The sequence below is a fragment of the Rhagoletis zephyria genome, unplaced genomic scaffold, assembly GCF_001687245.7.
Source record: "Rhagoletis zephyria isolate East Lansing unplaced genomic scaffold, Rhagoletis_zephyria_1.1 Rzeph_scaffold_56871, whole genome shotgun sequence".
Lineage (NCBI taxonomy): Eukaryota > Metazoa > Arthropoda > Insecta > Diptera > Tephritidae > Rhagoletis > Rhagoletis zephyria.
The window spans coordinates 1-1,752 of NW_016213923.1; the positions used below are offsets into that span (position 1 = coordinate 1).

General features: G+C 47.8%; 1 protein-coding gene across 1 annotated transcript; it reads right to left on the bottom strand.

The window, feature by feature from the left end:
• Positions 1-286: 286 nt before the first annotated feature.
• Positions 287-1,118, bottom strand: LOC108356302 (eukaryotic translation initiation factor 3 subunit J-like). The gene is made up of 3 exons (XM_017607419.1): positions 1,100-1,118; positions 465-1,033; positions 287-406 (listed from the first exon to the last, which is right to left on the bottom strand). The coding sequence occupies exons 1-3, from the start codon at positions 1,116-1,118 to the stop codon at positions 287-289; spliced, it is 708 nt and encodes a 235-aa protein (XP_017462908.1).
• Positions 1,119-1,752: the final 634 nt, after the last annotated feature.

Genomic DNA, 1,752 nt, shown 5'->3' on the forward strand with positions numbered 1-1,752 from the left:
GAAATAGAAGAAGGTATGTGTTTGTTGTAAAAGAGGAAAAGTAGAGCAGGAGGAGAAAAACACGTTTAAAGCACAACAAAAATCATTTCACAGAGTAACACTTTTTACACAAAACTGGTAAACAGGAAAATAAAGGGAGAGAGAGGGATTGTATTCCTAGGTAATTGGTTAAAAATTATTATTATCTCATATATTTCGCATTTGCAGATGAGTTGTGGTGGTGGTGGTGGCGAAGGGAGGAGAGTATAGCAATTTGAAAACTACTACTAACTTTTTCCCTCTGAAACTAGATAAAATCATCAAAATCATCGTACTGGGCTGACTGGTTGTAGGAGTAGTCGTCGTCGCGCTCCATTTGAATGGTGGCGTTGGCGGCCTTTTTCGCCTTCTTCCCCTTGGCCGCTTGCTGTTGGAAAGAGGTTAGATCTTAAATCTTTGTAAACAAAGCAAAACAAAGTGCCTACCTTTTGCAGCTTAATCTTCTCATTGAAGATGGTAGTGAGGACGGTGTCCAGCTTCTTGATGTCGTCCGCCTCCAGGTCGGTGGCCAGCTCGCGGAAGAGCTCCTCGAGGAAGGGCACGTAGTAGGGCGAGCGGGTGTAGTTGGACAGCTTGCCATTGAGCGCCTTGCGGAAGACCTCAAAGTCAGTGCGCGTGGCCAGCTGAATGCTGCCCAGCGAGGAGGTGTCCACGCCGTTGGAGTCCACGCCAAAGGCCTCCTTTGCCAGACTGAGGTCGGACTCCTCCTGCAGGCGTTGGCGCTCCAGCTTGTCCGCCAGCAGCTCCTCTTTCGTGCGCGGTCTGCTCATCTCCAGGTCCTTCTGCAGCAGTTTGTCTTTCAGCGCCTTCTGCTTCTTCTTCTTCGCCCCGGGCTCTTTAGGTTCAGTGGTGGGAGGCTTCTGCTGACTGGCGTCTCCGGCCGAGCTGGCCTTGCTGACTGGCTCCTCATCGTCGTCGTCCCAGTTCTCCTTTACGTCGCTGTCCTCCTCGTCGTCCCACTTGTTTGTCGCCACGGCGGGCTTGGTTACTATTGCTTAGAAAAAGGGGGAGGAAATGATTAAAACATAAACTCAATCAGTGCAAAAGGTAAAGCACTTACTCCAATCCTCTTCAGACATTATTGATCTGGTATTGATCGCTTCCTCGTTTTCTTCTCGAGGTGGGTAGAGTAGCAATTTTTTAAACTTGAGTTTAGTGACGTTTCACAAAGTCAGCACTTTTGTACACGTAGAGGAAGGTGAAAAGGTGGAAGAAAAGACAACAGATTAGCACAGTTTTGGAACAGACGCAGACACGCAGACAGATCAGCAGCAGCAGCAAAGCTAAGTCGCTCTCCTTCCTACTTTCTTTTCTCTATCCTCTCCAGAAAGACGCGCAGTAGTGCTCGATGGCTCACTTCTTTTTCTTCTAATTACTAATCAGTCAAACAATATTCAACGTGGACANACGCAGACACGCAGACAGATCAGCAGCAGCAGCAAAGCTAAGTCGCTCTCCTTCCTACTTTCTTTTCTCTATCCTCTCCAGAAAGACGCGCAGTAGTGCTCGATGGCTCACTTCTTTTTCTTCTAATTACTAATCAGTCAAACAATATTCAACGTGGACAGGAGAGTGAGAGTGAAAGTAAGAGAGAAAGTAGTGATGGTAGCAGCAGCAATCACTTTCTCTCCTTTCTCTTTTGCAAGTGCAGTGCAATGCTGCTGCTGTACAAGTGCAACGGTGCAGTTGGCGCCCTTGTGTGCTGGGAAGTGA

Excerpts from the sequence above, each read along its gene's own strand:
- LOC108356302 (XM_017607419.1), bottom strand. Across the intron at positions 407-464 it reads AGAAGATTAAGCTGCAAAAG|CAAGCGGCCAAGGGGAAGAA; the intron begins GTAGGCACTTTG and ends TCTTTCCAACAG.